This window comes from Nycticebus coucang, chromosome 14, assembly GCF_027406575.1.
Source record: "Nycticebus coucang isolate mNycCou1 chromosome 14, mNycCou1.pri, whole genome shotgun sequence".
NCBI classification, from domain to species: domain Eukaryota; kingdom Metazoa; phylum Chordata; class Mammalia; order Primates; family Lorisidae; genus Nycticebus; species Nycticebus coucang.
The window spans coordinates 20,771,511-20,796,354 of NC_069793.1; the positions used below are offsets into that span (position 1 = coordinate 20,771,511).

The 24,844-nt window shown below is 55.6% G+C and overlaps 2 protein-coding genes across 15 annotated transcripts in view; one reads left to right on the forward strand and one right to left on the reverse strand.

Annotated features, from left to right (window-relative positions):
- Nucleotides 1-2,455: 2,455 nt before the first annotated feature.
- On the forward strand, nt 2,456-24,842 carry TP53I11 (tumor protein p53 inducible protein 11). Of its 5 annotated transcripts, none has more exons than XM_053560388.1 (7): nt 2,456-2,678; nt 14,269-14,427; nt 15,027-15,085; nt 15,309-15,357; nt 15,651-15,747; nt 16,954-17,055; nt 17,619-24,842. In XM_053560388.1, exons 2-7 carry the CDS (start codon nt 14,299-14,301, stop codon nt 17,750-17,752), a joined length of 570 nt encoding a protein of 189 aa, XP_053416363.1. In that variant the 5' UTR covers nt 2,456-2,678; nt 14,269-14,298; the 3' UTR covers nt 17,753-24,842. The 5 variants fall into 5 exon arrangements, with proteins under 5 accessions (XP_053416363.1, XP_053416364.1, XP_053416362.1 ...); XM_053560389.1 differs by lacking the exon at nt 2,456-2,678 and adding an exon at nt 3,202-3,401; XM_053560387.1 differs by lacking the exon at nt 2,456-2,678 and adding an exon at nt 13,259-13,658.
- TSPAN18 (tetraspanin 18) overlaps nt 19,809-24,844 on the reverse strand; it is a 199,108-nt gene continuing 194,072 nt past the window's right edge. For all 10 annotated transcript variants that reach the window (XM_053560379.1, XM_053560382.1, XM_053560375.1 and 7 more), the window contains one exon: nt 19,809-22,963. In XM_053560379.1, coding sequence (XP_053416354.1) covers nt 22,916-22,963 — 48 coding nt within the window. In that variant the 3' untranslated portion in view covers nt 19,809-22,915. The remainder of the gene's footprint in view (nt 22,964-24,844) is intronic.

Below are 24,844 nucleotides of genomic sequence, written 5' to 3' on the forward strand. Positions count from 1 at the left end.
CTGCTGTTGTTGGCTATCTGTATATGCACCCATCTTCTATGGGCTGTGAAGATAGGGATAGGGACAGTATCCTGTTCACCCCTGGGGCCTCAGCACTCAGCACTTTGCCTGGCACACTGGAAGGGCCCAGTCAGCATCACCTCCTTCACAAAGGATGGTGGGGTAGCCATGGCCCAGCCTGTGCTCTCAGCCTCCTCCCCAGCAGCCTGCTGATAAGTTTGGGAAACTGGGATAATGCACAATCAACACATCCAGAGCTCAAAGTATCCACTCCAAAAACCACTTAAGGAGTGAATCCCTTCTCTGGTGTCCCCGTCAGCTCTTCCTTGGCTTCTGCTTGCATACTGCTCGTGACAAGCCCCTCATTACTCCTAAGGCAGCCTCTTCAATATTAGAGCTACCCTATTTCCCCGAAAATAAGACAGTGTCTTATTTTAAGGTGTGCTCCCAAAGATGCGCTAGGTCTTATTTTCAGGGGATGTCTTATCTTTCCTGTAAGTAGGTCTTATTTTCGGAAGATGTCTTATTTTCGGGGAAACAGGGTAGTAGAGTGATTGATGCAAAGGCCTTCCTACTGATGTAGGGTTTGGCTCTTGGGCACCACATGCAGAAATCAACTCTGCATCTAGTCTTTAGAGTCACACCAAGTAGAGCACTGGGAGGTGTCTCTAAGTCAGGGAGGACCTTGTACACTGGTGAGCCTGGGGCCCTCCCTTCAGCAACCTGGAGCCCTGCACACTACTAAGGCAGAAGACGGTGTAACAAATGAATTTACCATCCCAGCTTGACCCAGCTCTGTCAAAACTGAGACTCTGTGTTGCAGAGAGATTACTATAGAGTCCCAAGGCAGGTGGCTCTCGGGTTTGTGCTTCATTCAACACATGTAAAAACAGTCCTGATCTGGAGTCACATACTTTGATTGGTTGGTTGGTTGATTGATTGATTCATTCATCATTGGCTCTCACTGATTAGGTGTTTTGTCTGCAAGCACTGTTGGTGGCCCAGCGGGATCAGAGTTTGGTTACCTTGGTAATCAAGACAGCTAACAGTCACTGAGGGTTCACTGTGAGCCAGTCACTCTTCCGTTCACTTCCTTGCAAAGGGCACAGACTCTCCTGCCCAATCCCAGCTCTGGTGAGGGGAGTGGGAATCTGCTTGGCATAGTCAGAGCTCACTAAGTACAAGCTGCCTGCGCTATTAACTCTAAATTGCTACAACTATTTATCAGTCTAAGTGTTTAACTTACTCATGGCCACACAGTCCCATAAAGGCAGAACCAGAATTTGAACCCAGGCAAAGTGGTTCCAGAGTCTGCTGGATTAGCCCTTAAGGAATTGGTGTAGAAAGAACTTGAACTGGAGGAAGAATGCCCACCTAGCTAGGTGCCTGGGGCAGCCACTCACCTCTGCTGTCCTATTTACCTGTGAAATGCAGCATGTCATCAGCCCTGCCTTCTCTCCCCTCAGTGTCCCCCCGCCCCCCCGACCCCCCCTCTCGCATCATTGCCAAGACCATAGTGCTTATCAGACCAGATGAAGACACTCAGATATTTTCTAAGGAGGGCACAGGGTGCTGAGTGTTGGGGTGGGAGATAACATTATTTCCCCACCATAGGTGACTGAAGGAGCTGACAGAATCTGGTGTAAGAGCACGTAGGAACCTGGTACTTGTGGGCTGACAGGCCACCACACAGCCTCCAGAACCCTAAGCCTCACCTTCCCTCCTTACCCCCACGGGATGTGTAGAGACACAAGATCTGACAACTGTGGCTCCCACAAGCATCCCAGAGGGCAGGGTAAGATCCTTCCTTGTCCCCTGTTAGTGCTTACAGCACCATGTCTGAAGCCAGACTTTAGGGTGGAGTATGTTGCTGGGGTCATGTTATTTGGCCAAGTCACACCAAGCAGGGAGAGAGAAGCGTGAGCCTCAGCTGGAGGCCTGAGGCCAAATGAAATTAAACATTAATGACCACCATCTGTAAAACGGGACTAATCACAGGGACTTCATGGGCTGTGACAATCAAATGAGTCAATACTTGTAACTCCTTTAGCATACAGCTTCTGGCACCAAGCGGGCCCTCAGCATATGGTGACCATTGTCGTGACTGTGTCTTTACACACTTGAGTATCGCTTCGAGCCAAAACAGTCCCTTCCATTTTAGACACTGGCCTAGGCCCCGGGAGACACAGCGGGGATATTTAAGACTGGTTTGACAACCTAAGGCTGTGTTGATAGTCTCAATAAAAGGAGCACCGTTTTCAGAACTTGCCAAGAAAGTCTTCCTGGGCAGCACCGGCCATGCCAGGGTCCCAGCGCCCTGTCTGCAATTCCGGAGCCTTCTCCCGGGACGTGAGAGCGCCCCCCGTAGGCGGTCTTCAGGAAAGCCTCGGCTGGGTAGCCGGGGAACCCGGTCTCTATCCCCCACCCCCATCCTGCCCGCCCCGGCGGCCACCCTCGGGGGCGAGGCAGCCCGGCGCGTGGGAGGGGACGTCGCGCCATTGGCTTGTGAGCGGATCCGAGAGGAGGGACCAACGCGGGCCGCTAGACTCGGGTAAGCCCTGGCCGCGCAGGGCGCCGCGCGCAGTCCAGCCGGCCCAGCCTTGCCCTGCCCTGCCCGGCGCGGGCAGCGCGATGTGAGCGTCCGAGGCCGGAGCGTCCGCGGAGTCCGCGCTAGCCATGTAAGTTCTGCTCCCCGCTGCCGCTTCCCGGCTTCGGACTTTCTCCTCCCGCCGCCGGCTGCCGCCTGCGCAGCGCAGCGCAGCCTGGTCCGGCTCCCGCGGCCACCGGGACCGCAGGGGGCGGCAAGGACCCAGAATGTGCGAGCTGAGCACCCCAGGACGGCTGGCACCCGCTGATTCGGCCGAGACCCCACGCCCTCCCTTCCTGGTTCTCCCTGGCGCCGTCCCACAGCCCCTTCTGTTTCTCCTCTTCGCGCCGTCCCCTATCTGCCCTCCCTCTGACTCTGTTTCCCTCTCTCCGGCTTCCTCCCTCCGCTGTCGCCTTCCTCTTGGACTGCTTATGTCGTCCTTGTCCTCCGCCTCTCCGTCTCGCGCTTTCTGCTTCGAAGCAAGAGAGAAACAGCAGGAGGCAGTTTCTGTCTCCTCGGGGTCTGACTCTGTCCCCCTTGTTTGGTTCTCTGTCCCCTCCCCCCTCCTGCCATTGTTCCCCAGCCCGAGGAGTGCGCGGTACAAACTTGCGAGTTTTCCCCTTTTCGACCCCGCAGGGCCGCGGACAGAGGTGGTGGCGGAGTTCCCGCCGCCCACAAGTCTGGCCCAACCTTCTGGTTCGGGGACAGCGGGAGCGGGGGAGGGGGGGCTGGGCCGGAGGACCCGAGGGCGACGAACAGCCGGGAGCTCCCCGCCTGGGGACCTCTGCGCTCAGGCCCGGCTCGCAGAAAGTGGGTGAGTGTCTGGGGTCGGGAGGTAAGGGGCGGATTGGAGGGGCTAGGGCAAAGCTGGGGGAGACCCCAGTTGCCGGCTGGAGAGGAGCAGGTGGAAACCCGGGCCGCGCCCAAGCCCCAGTTAGAGGGGCGGGTAGGGGAAAGCGCAGGTGTAAAGAGACGCCCCCCACTGTCCCAAAGTCTTGAGATCTGCAGGAAGGGGGCAGTGTGGGGCCATTGGTAGGGCGCCGCCGGGTGGGCTGGGCCCCCTGCAGTGGGCACAATACTCGCACCTACCCGGGGGGTCTGTAGAGAAAGGGCCTCAACTGCCGCGCCCACCCCACCCCCCCGCGCGCCCAGAAGGGCCAGCGCTCGCCTAGAGTCCCTTCCCCCTACCTTCCCTCGTCCCCGCCCATCACAGGCTCCTCGCAGCACAAAGGGAAGTGGGTTTCTCAACCAAGCGATGGAAGCTGGGGCAGGAGCAGGGCGGAGACCGAGAACCCTGAGTCTCCTCCAAGGCGCTGCGCAGATGGCCAAGTGCGCCTCACCACCCCACTGCCCAGCACTTCCTGGTTGGTTTCTTTTAGACAAACTTCTGGATGAGGCTGGCCTGCGGAGAGAAGTCCTGGCGCTGCCCATCCCACCGTGCGGCCCCTTGGATCTCCAGTCCCTGTGGCATTTGGAGAGGGGCCCACGACCTGTAGCCTACAGATCCCAGGGACTCGGGGGTCGTTTTGTTGCAGAGCCAGGAGGGGACACTGTCCACTTCCAAGCCACAGCCCCAGACCACAAGAAAGAAAACCCAGGAAGATTTTTCATGTTGGGATGTTAGGAAATAAGATTGGGCGGGTGTTCTCCAGAGCAGGCCTCTGGTGTCCCATCTGTAAGATGGGTCATTTGTCCCTGTTCCCTCTGGCCCCAGGATCCTGGGTTCCAGCTGCCCTGGCTTCCCTTGTGACACAAGCTGTCAGCTGCTTTCAAATCTGGAAGATTGAAGCCCAAGGCCCTTTCACCCATGTTCCAGCTGTCACCACCTGCTGGTTCCACAGCTCTGGCCTGTCCACTGTGTAGCTCAGCCTCCAGGCCTGGTATGGCTTCGCCAGCCCATATTTGGCGCCTCCAAGTTCTTATGAGAGCCCCACTCCGCTAGAGTAGGGGGTTGCCCCTCCCTGAGTATAAGATTAGCAGTCATGCTCCAAATTCACACATCTTGGGCTGCTCTTACTTATTGAACAAAGTGCCCATGAGCACTATGCCACAAATGATTTATTGAACAAAGTGCCAGGCACATTTTTAGGCACAGGAAGACAGCTATGGACAAAACAAAGACTTTTGTGATGTGGATCTGACACTCAAAGGGGGATGGGGACTGATAGAATAAATAAGCAAATGATATAGTGTATTGGGAGGTGAGGGGAAGAAAGCCTAGTGGAGGGGGGCGTTGCGGGGCTGGCCAGGAGGTTGCTATTTTACATTAGGGTAGTCAGGGAGGCCTCCCTGAGGAGGTGACTTTTGAGCTGAAGCTTTGTGGGAGGTGTGGGAGTGAGTTGTATAGACAGCTGGGGGAAGTAAATATCTGCAGATAGTGGCCCTGAGTCTGGAATGTGTCTGCTATGCAGCTGGGGTGGAGTGGGGTGGAGGGGTGGGGGTGGATAGGCCCTAAGGCTAGCTGAGAAGGGAGGAAGGGCCCTCATTTCACAGATGAGGGAAGTGAGGCTTGGAGACCATGTGTAACTTATCACTGGACAAATAGCCCAGGAGTAGCAGCTGCAGGCTGGGGTGCCTGCTTTTCTGATTCCTGGCCCATGGTACCCTCTCTGTACCCTGCGTCTCAACTACTCATTCAGCAACACTGAATGAGTAGTTGAGACTCATTCAACTTGCTGGTCCCTCCTAGCGCTGGCCTGACCCATTGCTAGGGACATGGAGGAGAGCCACCCAGACTCAGTGCCCCTCTGTGCTCCAAATGTTTGGAAAGCTTTTACAGCCTTTTCCCATGTTCTCCCTGCCCACCTGTTGTCAGTGCTGCCGGGAAGCCTTTTCCTTCTGACTCAAAGGGGCCCTTGTTCCCTCTCATCCCATTTTCTTCCTGTGGCCACTTGCCTTCTAAACACCCCATTCTGTGTCAGCACAAAATCCCCGGAAGGGGACCTGTTCTGAAGCTGGCTTGGTCAAAAGGGAAACCGAGCAAAGGATGTGAGTCTCCCAGTCTAAAACTAACAACAGCAGCTTTATCATTCAACCTTCACTACAAAACAGGTACTGTTTGAGGTGGGGGTTTTGGTGCTTCTTCTCATGGTGAGAGGTTGGTTTCATTATTATACCCATTTAATAGATGAGGAAACAGAGACTCAAAGAAGTGAAGTCACCACCCAAGGGCATACAACTGGTAAGTGGTAGAGCCAGGAGGAAACACAGGTCCTTTAACTACTAAGCCAAAGCCCCAGATGCTGGGAGAAACATTCAATCCTGAAGTATGGTTCTGGCCCGTTCTTCTCTGGGTAAAGTACAGGATCCCTCTGCCTGCCTCCCTCAATTCATCCAGAAGACAAATTACCACTTCCTTCTGAAAAAGTTGGCTCAAAAGGGCAGTGCCTGTGGCTCAAAGGAGTAGGGTGCCGGCCCCATATGCCAGCGGTGGCGGGTTAAAGCCCAGCCCCAGCCAAAAACTGCAAAAAAAAAAAAAAAAAAAAAAAATTGGCTCAAAATAGTGGAGCATCTTTTCAAGGAAACTCTCCCTCCTTTCCTCTCCCACCCTTCTCTTCTCCCCCTCCAAGTTACTGAGCAGCCACAAGGGTGGGAGGGGTAAAGGGGAGTGGGGGGGGTGAATGGAGAGGGAGGTGCCTGTGGCATTCTCACCAGAGCCCTGGCCCCACGGGATCCAGAAGCCAGGCTGTCCCGATGATGGCACTAGCTGCCCTTGAAGGCCCTGACACGGTCCCTGGGCCAAGGGGCAGTCTGGCCCACTCTGGGTAGAAATGGACAGGAATCTTCCATGTGCTCTGACCTTTGAAAGTGACTGTGGGGACAGGAAGAACCCTCTCAGTGACTTCTGAGTGGTGATGGATAGCCCTACCAGCCCTGGACCTTGTACACAGCAACAGCTCCAGACCCCGGGATATCCTCTCCTTATGGCCTGCTCAGCCTTGCCCTCAGCAGGGAATGTTTATTTTTGTCTCTGAAGCTTTGGAAATGTTTGTGATGAAAGTTGAGGCTTACCTCTGCCTTTCTGGAAACGGGGCAACCTTCAGAAGAAAGCAGAAAGACAGAGGAATCTGTGTGTTGGCTCAGGTGCTTGTTGGCCCAGGCGCTTGGGAAGGAGGCCTGGGGGCAGGGTGGCTTGAGGGTCTAGCGCAGTGGTTCTCAACCTGTGGGTTGCGACCCCTCTTTAACAATGAAAGTACATTGCGGCATTAGGAAGGTTGAGAACTTCTGGTCTAGCATGTGGCCTGAGCGTGACTGGCAAGAGGTAGGTCTGGGCGGGGGGCACTAGAGACCATACTCCCATGCTTTCTTTAGACAAAGAAACTGAGTCCCCTGGCTTATCAGTGATGGCAGAATCTGCTGGTGACCTCATTTGTCCTGTCTCTGAGCCCAGTGACTCAGGCCACACTTGCCAGCTTGTCAGCTTCGGGGCAAACCCTCAGCTGCAGCTCCCAGGGTTCATGTTCCTGGAGGTTCTTGGCAGTAGGGTGTGCGATCCTTTTCTGGACTACAGAGCTTCATTGTGGGGCTGGGGTTTGCTGGCCCAGCAGGATTCACATGAAACCCCCTTTCCCCCACCCATCCTACTTTTTGTCATCCTCACTTTTTGCAGCAGCCTCAACACTAAGCCCAGTGGTGATGCTGAGATGTTGAGAGAGATGGAGGATGAGCTCTGCCCTCCCTGGCTCAGACTTGAGAGACAAGTCTGACTCAGGCAGGCCAGGCTGTGGAATAATTATGCTCTCGAGGGACCGAATGATACAAGACTGACAGCAAGGCAGTGTAGCAGTGGCCCTGCCTTGCTGAGACACCCCCTGGCCAGTTCTGCACCCAGAGGCTGCTGTGGTGGCGTCAATAGTGCAGGGGTGTTGCAGAAGCTGCCTTTGTGAGTCAGATGCCAACACCCCATTTATGGTGGAAGGGATGAGGCTCGTTTATGGAGAGGTTCATCTGCCCAAAGGCCCGGGGCTGGTAACACAGAACCAAGATTTGAACACAGAGATTCCTTTGTTCCCAGGCCTCTTTGTCTAAGCCCTTAAGATGAGGGATTCACTACTCCTATCTCGAGGGTTATAATGGGTCATCTTGTCCATGGGGCTGATGAGTGGCCCTGAAAGGGACCACACCTGGGATGAACCATGCAAGCTCTCTTCTTGGCCTGTTCAGCTGGTGGGGGCCCTTTGCTTGTTTTTGTCATGGCCCTTCTGTTGCTGCCACTGAGAGCTACAGGGTGGCTCCTCCCTGCCCTTCTCCCTGGCCAGGGCCCCCAGGCTCCAGAGCTTGCTGCCCAGCTGCTGGTGCTGCCCTGTCTCAAACCCTGTTTCCAGCTATTTTGCACCAAGGTGATAACAGAACAATGGGGCTCACTGCAGCCCTTCCCAAGTCCTGCTGGAACCACATTGCATTAATTGAAGGGAGCCTGAACTCCAGGGAGCGGTTCAGATGCTGGCAACCTGCCTGGGCCTTTTAAGGGGAGTTACTGCTGGGAAGAAGTTCACAGCTCAGTCCTGTAGAGGGGCCAAGCTCACCAGATCTGCCCCATCTTACCACATACCCCACCAAGTGTACACACCAGCTCCTCTTAGGATATCCAGTTAAGGCACAGTCAACTTGGTTAATTAAATTCCACCTCTGTTGCTGACCTTGAGGGGTGCTTGAATAAGTTATTTGGGCCCCAATTTTCCCATCTGTAAAATGGGGGTGATGACAGTTATTCTCATAATTTGAGGTGGGGACTACAGGGCATTTCTGGCCTGGAAGTACTAACCACCCACCCATGTATCCCAGGGGCAGCTGTCCTCCTTACCAGATGGCTGCCCCTACAGAGGGTCATGTTTGGAAGGAAGTGAGTGGTTCTTTGGCTGAGCTGGCCAGCAGCGGTGACCCTTTCTTGAATCAGTTGGAAATTTGGCAGGTGGTGGATGTTTTGGGCCCCTTCCTCTTCCTCTTCTCCGCTGGTCAGGTCTCCTAAGCCAGCCCTCATGAGCACAGGCTCTGTGTTGGGGACAGCTTTGTAGTCTGTCTGTTTCTATGGAAACCAGGCTTCCTGGAAGGATACAGAGGTAAGTCCTCCAGGATCTGCATGGGGAGGAAGCCCAGTCCCGTCTTACCTGCTGTCCACTCATGTTATCAGTTGCTGTTGTTTATGGAGCACAGGCCAGGTGCCAAGCCGCTGGGCTGCATTTCCTCATTGCGTATCACAGGATAATGTGCGCTGAGTAGAAGTAGTCTGGTTTCACAGATGGGGTCATGGGGGTTCAGAGAGGTTAAGCAACTTTCCTCAGTCACAGAGCATGTAAGAAGAGTTGTGATTTGAGCCCAAGTTTTCTCAATCATTAAGGATATGCCCACTCCACTCCACTCCACAGAGTGTCATCCTCCCCGACTGTAATACCCCCCCCTTAAGCCTCTCTCTTCCTGGCCTGGTTCAGCCTGCGGGGTGGCCAGGGCTTATTGTGTTCCTGTCATGGCCCTTCTATTGCTGCCCCTGGGAATTACAGGGTGGTGCTCTTCCCTGGCCTCAGATTCCACAGTAGGTGAGGAGCTGGGAGTCAGACCTGGCCTGCAGAAGGCCTCTCGGCCCATTCATTCACTCACAGGTACTTGCTGAATCCCGCAAGTGCTGTGCTGGAGCTGTCCCAGGCACAGAGAACAAAACCAGCAGCAATCTCTGCCCTGTGGCGCTCCCTGCTGGTGATGCTGCTGCTTTTTGAGGCTGTGGGGACAATGTCAGAGGTTTAGTTTTCCCATCCAGACCTCTAACTCTCCCAACTCCCCCCATGTACCTCTGTGCCAGGCCCTCTGCCTGGAGCATATGCACCCACTCTCCTAGAGTCTTTTGTACCCCATGAGTAAGGTGCTGATGGGTGATTCCCACTGTATCGAAGGCATGGAGGTGACGCTGCTTGCCCCAGGCCACTGGACCAGTAGGAGTGGCCAGACGCAAACCTACTTCTGCCTAACTGCAAAGCCCCTTCCTGCACTGCATCATCCTCACTTGTCATCCTCACTTTTTGCAGCAGCTCACCTGGGGGCAAGGGCAGACCCTGCCTCTTCTGGCCTCAGTTTCCTTCTCTATCAAGCATGTGGTGGAGCAGCCCCTCCCCTCAGGCCTGCCACGTCTGACCTCATGTGAGGCTGAGTGTTCTGGGTGGAGTTAGCCCAACTGCCACTCCTCCCACCTGTACTGACGAAGCACATGCTGTGCACCTTGGCCAGGGGAGATACAGGGATGAGCATAACACCAGCCCTACCTGCAGGTTGCTCTGTCTTGGGGGACCGAAGTGCCACAAAATGCCCCTGAGTCCTGTGAGAGTCCAGAAGAGGGAGAGGGCCCTATGCCCTGGGAAGAGGGGCCATACAAAGGTGGCCATGAGCAAGGGGCATGGGGGCAGGGCAGTGTCAGGGAGGATCCTCCCTCGTGGGTGAAGGACCAGCAGTGGGAACTACTGTTCAAGGGACAGGCATCGGGTATAGTTGGGAATTAGGTTAAAGAGGCTGGCCAGGAACAGAAGGCAGAGGCTCAGGATCCCGGGCCTGGCCCTGGGAGCCACATCCTCTCCTTGTAGGGCAGGTAAGCCAGCAGGTGAGAGGGCACCCCCAGTCTCTAGCAGCCCAGTGGCCCTTCAGAAGGCAGCTGGGTGGGACAGGAAGCCTGGCAGTGCTGACTGCAGGTTTTTCCACTGTGAACGGCTGAGGGAGGGAGGGAAGCGGAAGGAGTGCTCCCCTCCCTGGGGCACTTTGCCAGCGGGCACCCTCCTGCACTCCCTCTCTCTGCCACTAGCACTTCTTCCAGGTGGGCATTCTTGTGAGTCCATTTCACAAGGGGGGAAACTGAGGCTGGGAGAGCTGTTGTGACTTGCCTTAGGAGGGCAGAGCTGGGATTGAAGCCCAGGTCCACCCAGCCTAAAGCCAGTGTTTGACCAGGGTGCATGGTGTGGAATGGTGGGAGGTGCCCTCTGTACCCACTTAGGTTCAACTGGTGCCGGGCCTGACATAAACACTTGGACTATGGCCTCAAAGGGGAGGAAGGGTCTAGGGGAGACCTGAGGAAGGGTGTGTGTGTGTGTTTTGCCTGAGGGGCGGGGTGTTTTAGTGGTAGATATGGGGGTGAAGTGGGGACAGACCTAGTGCTCAGAACAGTTAGCTGTGCTGGAAGGTGGCAGGGGGTTGAGGGGACGTCTTCCTCCCTGGGAGGCCATAGGGGCCCTTTGTGTGTGATGAGCTCCCTGCTAGGTCTGGGTTCTGAGGGTGGGCAGAGTGGGTCCCAAGTCTCAGGTACCTGATGGCAGTCACTGTGGATGAAGCTTGGGTCACCTGTGGGTGACACTGTGCCCAGGAGACTGTAGTGTCCACTCTGGATCCAGCCCTAGCAGCCTTGGCAGCCGTCCTGGACTCAGGCCCGTGGTGCAGAGGGGAATGCTGTGTGTGTGTGTGTCAGCAGGGAGAGGTCACAGGCATCTAATGCTTGCAAGCTTCTGAGCCCTCGAGGTGGGTCACTGCCACAGCCCAGGCTTGGTGGGCCTTGTACCCTGGGACCAAGGCCTGGGGGCTTGGCTTGGCAGGAGTGGAGAGGTTAGGAAATGCTGTTATTCCAGGCACCAGATCCTCCCCCACTCCATCCCAGAGCCTGTGTCACATGAGAGGCTTGGGGGTGTGGGGGTGTCCACTGTCTTCCCTGAGCACATTCCACAGGCCAGGCACTGGCCCACAGCTTCAGATGGTATCTTTGACTCTCACACCATCTCTGTGAGATAGGACCCCTTATTTTCCCAACTACAGGTGGGGAGACTGAGGCACGTGGAGATCATGTGGCTTGTCCACAGGTACACAGCTGAGAAGGGGTGGATCTGGGATTTGAACCCGGAGAGTGACCTCAGCAGTTGTGTTCATAACCGTAGGCCTCTAACTTTAGCAGCTGGCTGGCTCTTCACAGGGCACCGTCTTTTGTTTTGTTTGTCCTTACACTAACTCTAGGGGAAAAGTAGGGGTGGTTGTGTGAACACTGGTGCTCAGAGAGGGGTGGTCACTTGCTCTAATCAGTGCCTGGAGCTCCTTCAGGGCAGGGAGCCTGTCACTCCCCCCAAGTACCTGGCTCAGAGCAGACCTCACTAAATGGGGTTTCCTCATTCAGATGTACAGGCACTGCGCTGAGTGCTGTGACCAGGCTTCCTTCTCTTTTAGGCCCTCGAATCCCCAGGAGGTGGGAATTAGAGCTCCATTTCACAGATGGGGAGACAACACAGGCCACACAGCCAGGAAGGGGCAGGGCAGACTGGCTGGGGCAGCACGGCTGGCCCGGGAGAGAAGGGTTAAAAAGCTAGGAGGACCTAGCAGAAGGGCTAGAGTAAAGACCAGCCACATCAAGTATTGGCCTGGAGGAGCCAGGATACTCACACACTTCTGGGGCATTCAGAGTGGTGCAGCCACTCTGTAAACTCCGAAAGTTCAACAGAGATGTACCGTAGACAACTAGCCATCCAGCTCCTAGTATTTACCTTAGAGAAAAGAAAACTCGGTCCCACAAAAAGCTGTTTATAGCAGCTCTATTCATAAAACTGGAAACAACTCAAATGTCCTTCAGTGAGCATAGGAATAAACAAATGGGTGTGTGTGTCCCGTGGAATACTCTCTGCTGTAAACAGGAAGGGATTTGATATAAGCAGCACCCGGATGCATCCCAGGGGCATTGTGCTGAATGAAGCTGGTCTCAAAACCAGCTGTACCTGATCATTCCATTTATGTGACATATTTGAAAAACGGAAACAAAACTCTGGTGACAGAACAGATCAGTGGCTGCCAGGAGTGAGGGGAGGGTGTAGCTGGGACAGCACGAGGGATTTTTTGGTTTGCTGGAACTTCCCTGTGTCCTGACTTGGAGCTGGTGGCTGCATGAATCTGTGTGCTACAATTCCGTAACTATGCAATTTAAAGAAGACAGTTTTGTATGTATTAAAGAATAAAAGTTCAGAGGGGAGGCCGGAAGAGATGGGTGAGGGCCAAGACAACTCTGAGGCAGCTTCCCCAGGGGTGACAGGAGGGATGAGGCTAATTATAGCTTCTATCTGGATTCATAAGGAAGTGGCAGCAAGTGGCTGAAGTGTTGGGCTTCCTCAGCCCTCTGGGAGCCATGTGATGGAAGGCTAGAGCCTGGCTTCCCTGTTGGGGTAGGGTCAGCCACCTCCCCTGCTGGCTGGCACACACTGTGGCAGCCTTAACCAAGGGCCTCAACGTGCCCAGCAGGGGACTGCCATCTGGTCTCATCACCCAGAGCCTGTGTGTGGGAGAGGGGAAAGGATATCCACCCCCTTTATAGATGAGGGACTAAGGCTCAGGGGATGTAGGAGGGCTGTTTGGCTTGGACATGACTCTTAGTGAAGACCTCTCATGTCAATTTTTGCTGCGATTTCCCAAGGCAAGCTGGTATACTATCTCTAGTCAATCTGGTCTAAAGCCACATCATTCAGATAGCCCAGTTGATTCTCTCTTCTGACGTTTATTGTTTGGGCCCTTAATAATAGTTTGAAAACACTGGCAAGCTTGAAAACAGGAGGTGGCCTGGGGACATTCCCTCACTCGCCGCTGTCAGCCCTACCTGGGGCTGGGATAGTGAGATTTTCCTGGGGTCACACAGCACTGAGATGGCAAGGTCCCCTAGCTGGGGGACAGGAGGCTTCTGAGCTTTATCTGTTCCTGGGGATGGTTTCTCTGCCTTGCCAGAGGGTGGGTGCCAGTGGACATGAAGTGCCGGCTGATACCCGCGGTGGGTGGCTGTTCTTCACTGCTGTTCCTCACTCCCATCTTCTGTCACGGCCCAGGTAGCTTGGTGACAAAGCTCCTCTGCATTGTGGCCATAAACAGCAACCATCTTGCAAGGTCACTGTGACCAGAGGAACCAAGGCCACCCTCGGAGCCTCTGAGCTTGCACCTCGCTTACGGTCCTTTCCTGGTCCGTAACTCTGTCCCCTCTGCATAGATTGTGACTAACCGAAGACCCAACAGGCACTCAGCTCGTCTCTGCATTTCTGTCACCCAGTGCAAGGCCCAGCAACAGATGCTCACAAGCTGGCCCGAGGTGCTGCTGGGGGTGGCCAGGCACTGGGAGCTATGGAGGGTCATGGGCAGACCTGGAGTGGGTGTGTCCCTTCCAACACCTCTTAACTCCTCCTCTGGCTCAGCTGGGTCCCAGGCCGCCTCCTCCCTTCCTTTGGTCCTATTCCTTGGTGGGGACATGTGGTGGGCCTTGCAGGGCAGCAGGATTGTCTAGGCAGTAGTTTGGTAGGGGCGGGACCTCAGAAGTGCCTGGTACAGGCTTAGGCTGCCCCTTCCCTCCTCTAAACCATGTTCCCCACCACTGATTCTCAGGTTCCAAGAAGCTGGGGTGTTGCCTCCATGCAGGCCTGAATGCCCTTTCCTTGTCACCACTCCTCCAGAGCTGGCCATAAACCTGGTGGGAGTGGGTGTGTCATGTCCATTTAGGCCAGACAGGCTCCCAGAGCCAGAACATCCTCCAGCCCATTTGACAGATAAAGAAACTGAGGCCAGATGGGCCCTACCTGCTGCCCTAGCTGATGAGAGGCCTCAGCAGGCCTGGAGGGTGCCTGGCCCCCACTTCTGTTGGGCTCCTTCCCTTTATGTCTGGAGGCTTGGTGGCAAGATGGTCTGAGGCCGCTGTCTCCCTTCAGTCCTCTGCAGAGGCTGGGCTCAAGGGCAAAATGGCCGCCAAGCAGCCCCCACCCCTCATGAAGAAGCACAGCCAGACGGACCTTGTGAGCCGCCTAAAGACCCGGAAGATTCTCGGCGTGGGCGGGGAGGACGACGACGGGGAGGTGCACCGCTCCAAGGTGGGCCACTGGGCAGGGGCCTGCACCTGGCAACACCCGGGGCCGCCTCTGAGCACCATTGTGGGGAGGCAGGTCTGACCTGCCATTTGAGGGAAGAGTAGCTGAGGCTCCTGCAGCTGCCGGAGTCCTAGGACTTAGCTCATTTTGAGGAAATTTAATGACGATGTCAGGAGAATAACAACAATAACAAAGACAGATTGTTAGAATGAATTAGGTACCTGTTAGGTGCCACATATTGCACCAGTTGCTGTGTGAGCACTTTAATCTTCTCACTAGCATTGGCAGATGAAGAGACTGACAATTTTTAGCCTATTTTATAGACGAGGAAATTGAGGCTCAGAGAGAGTAAGTGATTTGTCTGAGGATACAGCAGGAAGCGGCAGAACCAGGATTCAAGCTCAGACCCCTGAGCTTTTGTTTTCAGTCTTAGTCACTGTATTTTCAGCAGCTTTTCATCCCTGGTGTCTCCCTCAAGACGGAGCAGCCTCGGTGTGACTGTCCCGATCCCTGGGGACGCTGAGGGCTCTGGGAAGATGAGGGGCCAGGTGTGCTGAGAGCTGCCCTCACCCTGGTTGCCTCTGACCCCACTGTGTCCACAGATCAGCCAGGTCTTGGGCAATGAGACCAAGTTTACTGTTCGGGAGCCTTTGGGGCTCAGGTAAGCATTGATCTGAGTTCGTTTCAGAGGGCAGGGTTAGGGGGATGCATAATACTCCCCTATTTTTTGCCCCTATTTCATCTTGCCCTTGACTCCATCCCCTCTCCCTATCTCTCCCCAAACCAGCCATCCCTGGGCATCTTGGCAGGAGAAGGGAAGGGCCCTAGGGCCTGGGGTAGCAGTGGGGGACCTGGCTCTGACCCTCCTCTCCACGCCACCCCAGGGTTTGGCAGTTTGTTTCTGCTGTGCTCTTCTCCGGCATTGCTGTCATGGTAAGCCCCCACTGCAGCCTGGCCCCTAGCCTATGACATAGCCCTCCAGTGTCCTCCCCTGGGGCATCCTAGATTCCAACGTCTACAGCTCTGACTGTCCCTGGAGCCTTCTATCCTAGCATGGAGGGTTGGGGACCCTCGGGTTCCAACCCCGGACATCCCCTGGACATCTTTAGGACCCTGGCCCTGCTCCTGGGGAGGGAAGGAGATGTCCTCCGTGGGAAATGTCAACAGTCAACTCACCTCCACCAACCCTGGGCCTGACCACTGAGTCCCCCTCCCACAACCCACAGGCCCTTGCCTTCCCCGACCAGCTCTATGATGTGGTCTTCGATGGAGCCGAGGTGACCAGCAAGACCCCCATCCGCCTGTATGGTGGTGCCCTCCTCAGTGAGTATTGCTGGGGCAGACTCTAAGGGTGGCCACAGGCTGCCGGGACTGCTGGGAGGGCTGAGGGGACAGGGAGCCTGCCTCTGCTGGGGACCCCTTCCTTCCCCTGCCTGGATGCTGCAGCCCCGCCCCCTCCGCAGCTCCTGGGGAGGAAAGGAGATGTCCGTGGGAAAGGTCAATAGTCAACGCCCCCACTAACCTGGGCCTGAGTCCTGCCTCCCACAACCCACTGGCCCTTGCCTTCCCCAGCCAGCTCTATGAGGGAGTCTTAGATGGGTCTGTGTCTGTCGGGTGTATGCTGCCATCCTGTGGCCATTTGTGACATACACCCCGTGGCTTGGGACTCACCTGCCTCCACCTGAGACAAGCACTTACTGAGTGCTTGCTGTGTGTTCATGCACTGCCCTGGCCTTGGGGTACAAGGGAATGGGGCCTCTCCAGAGTCAGGGCAGGGGCTGCAGGACCTTACACACATTCCTTCTTCATCCAGAGCATCCAAACCAGCTGTTTCCTCTAACCTGAGGTGGACACACACATAGGGGCTGTTAGGAAACTGAATGAATAATTTTTAATGCTTAACATAGGTGTTATCCCTGTCCCTCTCCAAAACATTTGGTGACTCCCTTATGCCTGCAGAGTAAAGTCTCAGCTCCTCTGGAGTAAGGGTTGTTGACATAAAATGTGTAAATACTTGGTGACATCTGGTGTTCAAAGCCAGCAGGGCCTGCTAGAGGCTGAGTTGCTAGCTCTTCCACTACAAAACATTGTCCATCCTTTTATCCCGGGGAGTTCCTTAGTGATTCCTTATGGGCTTAGGTCTTCTGTCTTCAGGAGCCCATTTGGAAAGAAAACTCAGTCACACGAGCAGGTAACCCATTAACTCCTAGATGGCATCTGCAGGATTTTAATGACAAACCCAGATACGAGAAGGGCCAGCAGCTCCCACTTTACAGAGGAAAAGACTGAGTCCCATGGGGAGAAATGACTTGCCCAGTGTCCCATAGGATCTTGGAAATGACAGGAGCAGGCTAAGTGGCAGAGTTGAGCCTAGAAGGGATGAGACAGACCTTTGATTTGGGGACTGAGAGTTGGAATGAGGACATGGAGACCAGGGCCCTGGCTGTCTTGCAGCAGCAGCCAAAGGGAGGAAGAACAGGCCCCAGTCCCTGCCTGGAGGGAGTCAGACTATCCTTCCCTACCTCTTAGGCATCTCCCTGATCATGTGGAACGCACTCTACACAGCTGAGAAGGTCATCATTCGGTGGACGCTGCTTACAGAAGCCTGCTACTTTGGGGTCCAGTTCTTGGGTGAGTTCTGAGGTGGGTGGTGACAGGGGCTGACTAGGGTTCAGGTGGGCAGCTCCCCTCCCACGCACTTGCCAGCTCCAGCCTCTTGGGTTTGCAGAAAGTGATAAAAACTGTCAGGGTGGGGGTTAGAGTGGGGTCAGAGGTGTAGGGACTCACCTGGCTCTGTTTACCTTCGTGCGCACACCTGATGTACACACCTGTTTCCTCTGCATCCACACACGTACATCCACAGCCCTCCACCCCCCTGTGCATGACCTCCGGCAGCCCCCTGCACCTGCTGCTCACTGTGTACCCAGCACCTGTGTGATGGCACAGGCTCAGGTGTGCCCACATGCTGTGCCCCAGTTCCTGCTACGTGGGAGACATAAGAACAGAAACATCTGTGGGCTCAGCAGGGGTGGGGCTGGGTCCTGTGCTTCCCAGCTGGCAGGACCCCTGGACTCAGGGTGGGGTAAACACGGTGGCCACGTGGGCTGCCGGCTCAGTTTGGTGTCCCATGGTGGGGCATGAGGACACGTCCCCTCCTCTGACCTCTGTCCCTTCCTCGGCCTTTCTCTCCACAGTGGTCACTGCCACACTCGCTGAGACGGGCTTTATGTCTCTGGGGATCCTGCTGCTCCTGGCCAGCCGCCTCCTTTTTGTTGTTATCAGCATTTACTACTATTACCAGGTCGGCCGAAGACCCAAGAAAGTCTAGCCGCCCCTGGGTCAGGGGACCCTGCCCATACCTGGAGCAGGGTGGCTCTTGGGGGGCCTCTTTCCTTTGGGAAGGAAAAGGGACCCCTGCCCTGGTCCAGAGGAGAGGTGGTGGCCTTCGTTTCCTCCTGGGCACTCACTGGATGCTGTGTTCTTCTGGGCTTCCAGGTTTGAGATCCTGGTTTGGGGAGAAATGGGGGCCTCTGCACCTCCATTCTTTACTCCCCACAGTGGCACCTCCTTTCATTGGGTGTTTTGGCCTCCAAATCCTCTCGACAGACAGACTGAAGTCACGTTCCAGTCATAGGGGTAATGGGCTAAGTTGAGGGTCTAGCCTCTTCCAGGAAGTTCTTGCTTGAAAGAGGCTATGGATCACCCCCTCTCCTTCTCCCTATACCCCCAGGCAACCTAGTGCCCAAGCAGCTGAACTGGGCTTCCCTCTGTGCCTGGAAAACCTGAGAACTTGGACCTGTGCCCCTACTTCTCAATCTGTGTGCCCCACCCCGGCACACACACACACACACACACACACACAGATACACGCATGCGTGCACTCACGCGTCTCCCTTCTCGCAGCCCAGCAGACAGAGGGAAGGCAGGGGTGTGCTGTCTCTGAGTTGGCACTGCCTTTGCCCCTTTTCTACATAGCCACGAGCCCTGTCCCCACCCCAGGCCCAGCCTCCATGAGCTCTCTTGGGCCTTGCTCTGGGGTGCTCTTCCCCAACCAGTTCAGATGCTGCCAGTGGCCACACCCACAGGCCCCCACAGACAGGTGGGCACAGACACAGGCCCCGTGGAGCCACTGTAAGTGATGGCGTTTGGAGGTGGGGGAGGCAAAGAAAGCCGTGGCCTGCTGTCCACCTGGCCCAGCCCCTTTCCTAGGGAGCTGCCCTCCAGCTCCCCAGCCTAGATTGCCGTCAAGGCCTGGCTGAGTAGGCCTCAGACTCAACCAAGGAATAAGCAGGAACATTTCAGTAGGCCCCTTCTCTCAGCTCCCCTCCCCACCCAGTGTCCCAGAGACACCTGCCCCGCCTGTCCCTACAGGCCCCCTCACCTGTTGCAAGTACCCCCATAAGTCCTTCCCCCGAGTGCTCTCCTTCCTGTCAGTGGGCACGGCAGGACTGTCTAATCCCGGGGGCTGAGTGAGAGAGGGGAAGCCACGGGCTCAGACTCCTCGCCTTTCCTGGGACAGAGTCGGGCAGCTGTGGAATGCTGCTGCCTGGTGGGCTGGGCCAAGTTGTCCTGCAGCTACTTGCCCAGTGATGTGGCCCATGCCCAGCAGAGAGGTGGTACAACTATCGTCACAGCTGAGGAGAGTGGCCAAGTGTAATGGCAGGCCAGACTCTGGGGAAGGGTCCCTCTGTCCAACATCTGAGTCTTTGCCTCTTTAGGGGGCTGTGCCCCTGCTGCTGTGCTGCCAGCAGCCGGGAGCCCACTGCCAAAGCCTCAGTCTCCCATCTGAGCTAGGCCTGGTAAAGCCCCGCTGATCCTCCAGCGGGTGACGGGGGTTTATCCCCCATTAACTGCTGGGCGTGACAGGTAGATCCCACGGTAGGAGGCTGAAAAGGGAAGTGGAAGCTTGAGGTGTCCCCTGCCCGGGCATCTGCTGGGGCTGCAGTCACCAAACCTTCCTCCCTAAGCTGTGGGATGGCAGGGGGGCTGGGGGGGTCGCTGCTCCCAGGAGATGGGGTTGCCCAGAGCTCAATACCCTGTGGCTTAGTTAGATTTAATTGTAGTGAATCCTGGAGGTGGGGGTGGGGGCCCCCCCCTGAGGTCAGGTAAGGTCTGCAGGACAGATGTGGCCTGGGGGTGGGGGTGGTGGGAAACATTAAGTCAAGTAAGTGTTATGGTTGGGAAGGAGGCAGTGCCGGGTGGGGGTGTGGGGGAAGGACCCTCAGCGGGTGTGGACCACACCCCCGGGTACCAGGTCTCTGCTCCACTTGGGATGACCTGGAATGCCTCTTTCCCAGTCCCCCCTGCAGCTGGAACCTGGTACCCTCCGAACCTTCTGCCTCAGCCTCAGGCTACCCCATGCCCCCCAATCAAGACCACCTTTCTTCACGGTCACTATTTATTCTTCGTTCCTTTTTCTTTTTGTAAGAAACAGTCACAAAAACCAGTGCAAAACCATCAGTGTGGGTGTCCTGTTTTATATTACAAAAACTCTCAATATATAATATAAAAAGGGGGGACTCACAGGAGATAAACATGATAAATTAGCTCTGCTATCTACCGCAAGGAACATGTACAATTTTCAAAATAGACTTTCAACATAGGACCTGTTGGGGAAGGAAAGAGGGGGCTCTGGGGGTACCAAGGCCCCGGCTGGTTTGGGGAGTCCTATCTGGGCCCCATGGGCATGGATAGCGAGGGGACAGGGAAAACCCAAAGCAACAAGACTGGATACCAGCAGGGATCCTGGAGAGGGGCCAGGCCCCTCACTCCCAGACAGTAAGATAGGTGCCCTTTCTCCAAGACAACAGTAACTTCAGGAAAGTGGCTTTCAGTACAGGGCAGGGTGTGTGATCAACAACAGTGTATTCTTCCTTGTTCCTTTGCCTGTAGTGGGGTCAGAGGAGGTCTCAGTTGTGGGCTGTAGTATCTTGGGATGAGAAAAAGAGGCATCCTTCTCCCACAGAGGTGCCACCTCCAGAACCTACTGTGGGCATAGCTGGACAAGCCAGCTGAATCCTGCAGATCTTGCACCCTTGAAGGAAGCTGCCTTGATATGGGCTGGGCTTTCTTTTCCTTGGCACCTAGGGACTGGCCTCAGGCAGCCTTGCAAATAGCTATCAGTCTGAGTTCAGGTGGCCTGCTCTCCCTCTCCAGCCTGAGAAGATGGGAAAGGCTGGGGAGCTGTTGCACCTTTATGGAGAGCCCTTGGGAAGAGTCTTGGAACCACCCTTGAACCCACCTCAGCCAGAGGTTGCCCTGTGACCAGCCCTTCTAGATCCTAGTTCTTCTGTGGTCCCTAGAAGCCTGGAATGCTTCTGAACTAGAGCCATGGAGCTGTACAATTTGACCTAGTCTTGCCCAGCCGGGGTTTGGGGGTTTTGTGAAGCCCAGACCAGCCATTTGCCTCTTTCAGGAAGCTGGAGGCAATTATGTAGGTGGGTCCAGAGAGGGTCAGGCCTCAAACCCTTCACAGGCTAGGCTGGGACCCCAGCTGCAGGTCCTTCTGGGTGCTGGGAGCTCATTCTCTAGGGAGCTCATGGCTCATTTAAAAAGTGGCCCAGGCATGCTGTTACAGGGACAATTTGGGAAGACCAAATCAGAAACCTAGGGCAAGGACCAGGACTGGTGGGTTCAGCAGGAGGAGGATCACACTGAACCTTCACTATAGGCACAGAGCTGGCTGCATCTCAGAAGAGGGCAGGTGGCAGGCAGGGAGCTCTGTGTCTGAGCTCTGTGTCTCCCAGGTAACTGGGAAGCATAATGAGGCTGGGGGCTGGTACAAGGTGCCAGTAGCTTGTGAAACAGAATGGGCTCTTCATAGGATCTGAAGAGGGACAGTGGGGAGAGAGCAGAGACCAGGCATCATGCTGCTCTTTCCATCCCTGTGCCTATGGCAGATATCACTAATGAAATTCTGGCAGACAATCTGACAGACATGAGTTAGGATTGAGCTGCCCTCTCCCACTGACCCCAGGCCAAACCCTGGATCCTCAGTATAGCCTCCAGCAGCCACTCCTCCTGGATCAGCGTCAGGGTGTCTTGTAATTCAATTGCCAACATTGGCCTAGACTTTGAGGCGGGTATGAGTGTTTGGGTGTGAATCTGTGAGTGTCCCTGCCCAAGCCTAGAGGGAATACTCAGAACTGAATGGACAGTGGGAAGGGACAGAAGACCTTATCATAGCAGAAGTGGCTACAATGCCTTGGGAATAATAGCCTGGAGAGAAGAGGGCTCAGGGGACATGTAACTCTAATGCTGGGAAGGACGGAACAAGTGGGATGCCACGGACAGAACCACAGAAAAACAGAAATCTCTTCTGTATGTCAAGGCCATACTAAAATCAGAGCAGTCCAAAGACAGAAGGCTGCCTTGGGAGGTGGTAAGCTCTCTCTGTCCCTGGAGATATGCAAGGAGAAAGTGGAAATGTTTTGGCAAGGGTCTGCAGAAGACAACCAAGCCTGGGTGGGGAGAAGGAGACCCAGATGATCTTGGGGGTTTCTTCCACTCTGGCAGTTGGGGAAGGACATGGAAGGGGTGGCTTGTGGGGAGAGGTGAGCAGTGTGGACAAGGGAATGTGATGTGCACACATGTGTTGGGTGGTGGTGGTGGGGGGGGTGCGGAGAGGACCCATGGTACAAAGTCTTAGCTATAGCACTGAGAGGAGGCAGCTCCTGGCCAGTGTGCCGTCTCTCTCCTGTGGGAACCAGGATGCCCAGGCCAGGGGTGGGGAGAGTGTGTGAGCAGCAGATGTGACAGAGCCCTGGATGGAGCACCAGCAGCCTAGAGATGACTCACGTTCTTGTTCAGAACTGTCACACGTGCTCTGCTACTGGACAGGTTGCTGCCCTGCTCTGGGCCTTCGAGAATATTTGGTCCAACAGATAGGAAAGCAAGGACCCGGTAGCTGGGCTGTTCTTGCATCCAGTGTCTGCAGCCCGCACTTGACCCTGGCCCGAGGTTGGGACAACTGCCCGCTCTGGTGGGCCAGGAATTGCACTGTAAGTTCTGAGTCTTTAAGAACACGGCAGCTGAGTCTCCTTGGGCCTTGCCTTGGGCTTGGATGACTTCTCTGAGGTTTTGCCTTTGCCTCCTTGTTGCCTAAATCCTCACTTCCCTGGCACCAGGTCCTGAAGCTGTGAGGGGAGAGGGCCCAGGCCTAGGGATACCAGAGTCTGGCTGAGCCAAAGAGGGGACCTGGGATTGATGTTCCTTTGGTCTCTAGAGCAGACAGTGTCCTGGGCCAGGTGCTGGGGTCCCTGTGGAAAGCTCATGGCACCTGCTCTGGAGTCCAGGCGAGGGTATGTCAGTTCTTACTTTTGTCTTCATTTCTTGTCTTGTTAAAAAAATAGCTCTATTCCCTTGACCCTTCTCCTGGCCATCCATGATGGCCTTATCGCCTCCCCTGGGGCCAAGAGGACAGCGGAAGGGGCAGGGGAGTGCACTGGGTGCTGGGCAGTGGTGGGCAGGGCAAGGCATCAGGCCACACCATTTACTGGATGCCCCGAAAGAGGCACATGGCGAAGATCATGGCGAAAAGCTGCAAAGCAAGCAGGAGTCAGCTCATCAGGTTGGTTCCACAGCCCCCTGGGACTGCCCAGCTCACTCCGAAGGGAAGAGGCCATCTGCCTCTGGGCAGGACGGGGCGAGGAGCAGCACCTACCTCCTGGGGGGATTCCTGACATGCCCCTGCGACCAAGCCCCTCTCACCAGCCCCCGGCCCCTTTTACGCAGCATCATGGGGAGAAGGGGGATTTTGGAAACTGAGTCACAGGTCCAAATCCAGCTCCCTGATTTGTCAGCACTGACCTTGAGCAAAGCACTTCGCTTCTCTGGGCCTGAGTATGTATCCAGAGCTTCCCGAGTGCCAGGCAGAGTTCTAACATGCTTTCTCAGAAACCTTTCCATGGACCAGGAAGCAAGGCACAGAGAGGTCACATAAGCTGCCTAAAGTCACACAGCTACCAGTGGGGAGCCAAGGTTTGAGGCCAGGCAGTCTGACTCCATGGTCACAACCCTGCACTTTCCCTGCCAGCTCATAGGACGGTGGTGAGATTTAAACTGAGGCAGTTATCTAAGGACAGAACCTGCTTGTCAGCTAGCAGATGCAGGACTATTGTGAATATCAACCCTCCCAGAGTTATGCAGTTAATCCCCGGATGCTCGTCTGGGGGGCTCTGGGGAGGTGAAGTAGGCAGAGACCCTGCCTTAGGGTCTCCCCTTTGACCAGATTAGCGAGGTCACCACGGCCAGAGTTCTTCTTGCAAGTAACCAAGGAATAGTCCCAAAAACACAGCTCACAGCTGAGTCTCCAGGAGGCTCAGTGGGCAGGGGAGGCTGGGCCAAGCTGGCACAGTTGAGGGTCCTCCTCAAATAACAGTCTGCCTCCTGTAGGGTCAGCCCAGGCTTATGGCTGGGCAGGGTGTGAGGCAGAGGATCAAGTACAGAGACACTGCTTACTGCCCACCAGGCACATTGTCCCCATCCTCTGCAATCTCACAGGCCCTAGGAGCAGGGTAATTTGCACCGTTTTGCAGATGAGGAAACTGGCTCAGATGTCCTGCATCTGTGGAGAGGCGGGGCTGGAACTCTTGCTCTCCCTGCCTGGGACACATTCCTGAGACTTCCCCAGTTCTTGTTCATCGTTGCCTCCTATGAGAGGACTTGTTCACCTACAACAGTGCTAGCACTTGGCAGGGGCTCAGTGTCTGCTTGTTGAATAAATGAATGAATAAAGTGACTTCTCTCTGTCCCCATTCCTGATGGCCTCCACAGAACCACTCCCAGTGGGGCTGCTAGGCACGATAGGAAACTAAGGATCAGGCTATCTGATTTCCTTTCCCTGTAGGCCGTAGGCCAGAGGCCAAGGGCTGGATGAGTCTCCAGAGTGTCTGGTGAGGGGTGGGCGATGGTACCCATCCAGCCCCCAGCAGGTGGGTTTGATATCCTAGGGAGGACTGCTGGAGAGGGCAGCAGCTCCTCCCTTTGGCTGGAGCACCACCTAGTGGTGGCTGCAAACAGTCTGCAGGGCTTACCTTTCTGGGGAGAACTATGATCACCACTGGCAGATTAACTAGGCCCTGTAGGCCCTGAACACTCCAAAGAGAATAGGCCTGATCTAGAACCACAGGCTGCTTCCCACCCCTCAAGTCAAGAGTGCACCCTGGACCTCGGAGCTAGGGTGGAGGTGGGGGCAGGGATGGGGAGTGGGAAGGCAGCGTTGAGGGGTATCTTTTAGGGCCTGCCCACCCGACTGCTGGGAGATGGCTCTAGGCATCCTCTCCAGAGTCTAAGGATGTTGCTCAGGTGGCAAATAGACAAATGGGCTTGTACCCTCCAGTGTTCGTAGCAGGTACCCAGTTGGTCCTGGGTAAGGAAATGGGGCAGGCTGCCCTCTGCAGAGCGGAGGAGTGGGACCCTT